This window comes from Buceros rhinoceros, unplaced genomic scaffold, assembly GCF_000710305.1.
Source record: "Buceros rhinoceros silvestris isolate BGI_N320 unplaced genomic scaffold, ASM71030v1 scaffold42537, whole genome shotgun sequence".
NCBI lineage: Eukaryota > Metazoa > Chordata > Aves > Bucerotiformes > Bucerotidae > Buceros > Buceros rhinoceros.
The window spans coordinates 2444-4140 of record NW_010424770.1 but is presented as its reverse complement, the minus strand read 5'-3'; the positions used below and the strand labels follow the sequence as shown (position 1 = coordinate 4140).

General features: G+C 61.5%; 1 protein-coding gene across 1 annotated transcript in view; it reads left to right on the top strand.

Annotated features, from left to right (window-relative positions):
- LOC104497620 (coiled-coil domain-containing protein 39-like) overlaps positions 1–1697 on the top strand; it is a gene marked incomplete at its 3' end in the record, with an annotated part of 4463 nt that overhangs the window by 1589 nt on the left and 1177 nt on the right. Inside the window, 4 exon segments of the mRNA XM_010140890.1 lie at positions 6–40; positions 476–575; positions 969–1126; positions 1252–1353. Coding sequence (XP_010139192.1) covers positions 6–40; positions 476–575; positions 969–1126; positions 1252–1353 — 395 coding nt within the window.

Below are 1697 nucleotides of genomic sequence, written 5' to 3'. Positions count from 1 at the left end.
GAGAGCCAGGAGCCTGCTGCAGTGCTACCAGGAGCTGCAGGTGAGGCTTTGGGCTCACCAGCAGAACTTCCCAATACTCACCAGCACTGGAGCAGGGTGAGGTGCTGCCCAGCCCCTTCCACTGCACCGAGAGTCACTGGAGCATCCCCAGTCCTGGGGGATCCCCGATGCTCAAACACCCTGGGAGGGGCTCTTGCTTTGTGCCATGTTTTACAGCCATGAGCACCCCGACTGCATCCCAAGTGACAGTGGTGCCCCTGTAACAGCCCAACCCCATCCCTCCATGGTGCCCGTGGCTCCAGCCGGCTCCGGAAGCACCGCTCTGTGCCTCAAAGCAGCTCGGGTGCCCGAGCCGGCACCTGCTGCAGCACCAGGTTCCACAGTGCTGCTAACGCAAGCGACAGCACATGAGAGAAGGTGCCGGGGGATGTTTCGGGTGCCGGGGGATGAGCAGAGGCTGGTTTCTCCCTGGCAGAGGGTGAAGGCCGTGGTGCAGACCCGCAATCAGAGCCGGCTGGATGCAGCAAGGGCAGAGCTCCAGGAAATGGAAAAAACGATGGAAAAAGATCTGGGAAGTGAGTTGCTCGCCTGACTGTGAGATGCAGCTTCCAGCACCACGTCCGCCTCGCTTCCCTTCTCACCGGGTTAGAGACGCGGTGTGCATCTCGCACATGCCAGACGATTCCATTCCTATAAGTGAATCCCGTTTGCTCTCAGGAACGATCTTCCCCTCAGCCCATCAGGAGGGAGAGGGCCCAGTGACACACGTGCTCAGGGGGCAGGAAGAACCGCTCCTGCTGCGGCAGGGTCCAGTCAGGGTGATCTGGCTCAGGGCGGCCGTTCCTGCGTACCGCAGGGTGTGTAACCTCTGCAGAGAGCCGGGCTCAGGCTGCAGGACTGACCCCACGGTGAAGGAGCGAAACTCTGCAGCCCCTGGGCTGAGCTTTTCTCTTCCACCTTTCCTGCAGAGCTGCAGCAGCAGCTGGACGAAGTCACAACCAAGGTCCGGGCTCTCCAGGACGAGCTCAGAGCTCTGCGGGGCTCCGTGGACACGCAGCGCCCAGAACAAGCTGCGCAGATTGACCTTCTGCAGCGCAGCATCCCGAACCTGAGGGAGCAGCAGCAGGTGTGGAGGCCTCTCCTTCCCCACAGCCTGCCCAGGGGGAGGAAGAGGGCTGGGGAGGAAGGAGTGGGCCAGGGAGGATGGTTGTCTTGCTCCTGTTTGTGTGCGCTGCTTCCCGCTGTTCCTAGACGGAGCTAGACAAGGCAGAAGAGATGGGCCAGGCCCGCCTGGAGGAGCTGGAGGAGGAGGTGCGGGCAGCACAAGGGGCACCGTTACAGAAGGTTGTGAAGGTTCGTGGAGCTCATGCGACGTCCCAGGGAGGGGGATCAGTCTCTGGAACTGGGAGATGAGGCAGGGGCTGCCGCACGTGGCCCGTAGGTACCCAAAGAGTGGCAGAGCCTTGCTGCTCCCCTCCTGGAGCTGTTTGTCACGCTGGGGGGGCACACGAGGAGCACTTCTGCGTGCCCGCTGTGGTCTGGAATACCCTCAGCCTCACCCCTGAGAGTTTACAATGTGGAGGTGAGTGACCCCACGCTCACCCTGCTGTTATAGTCACCGTTTTATTACACCAGTGAGGTGCTGCCTGGCGAGTCGGCCACGACACCGCATGTACGCTTGTAATAAATTCAAGAGG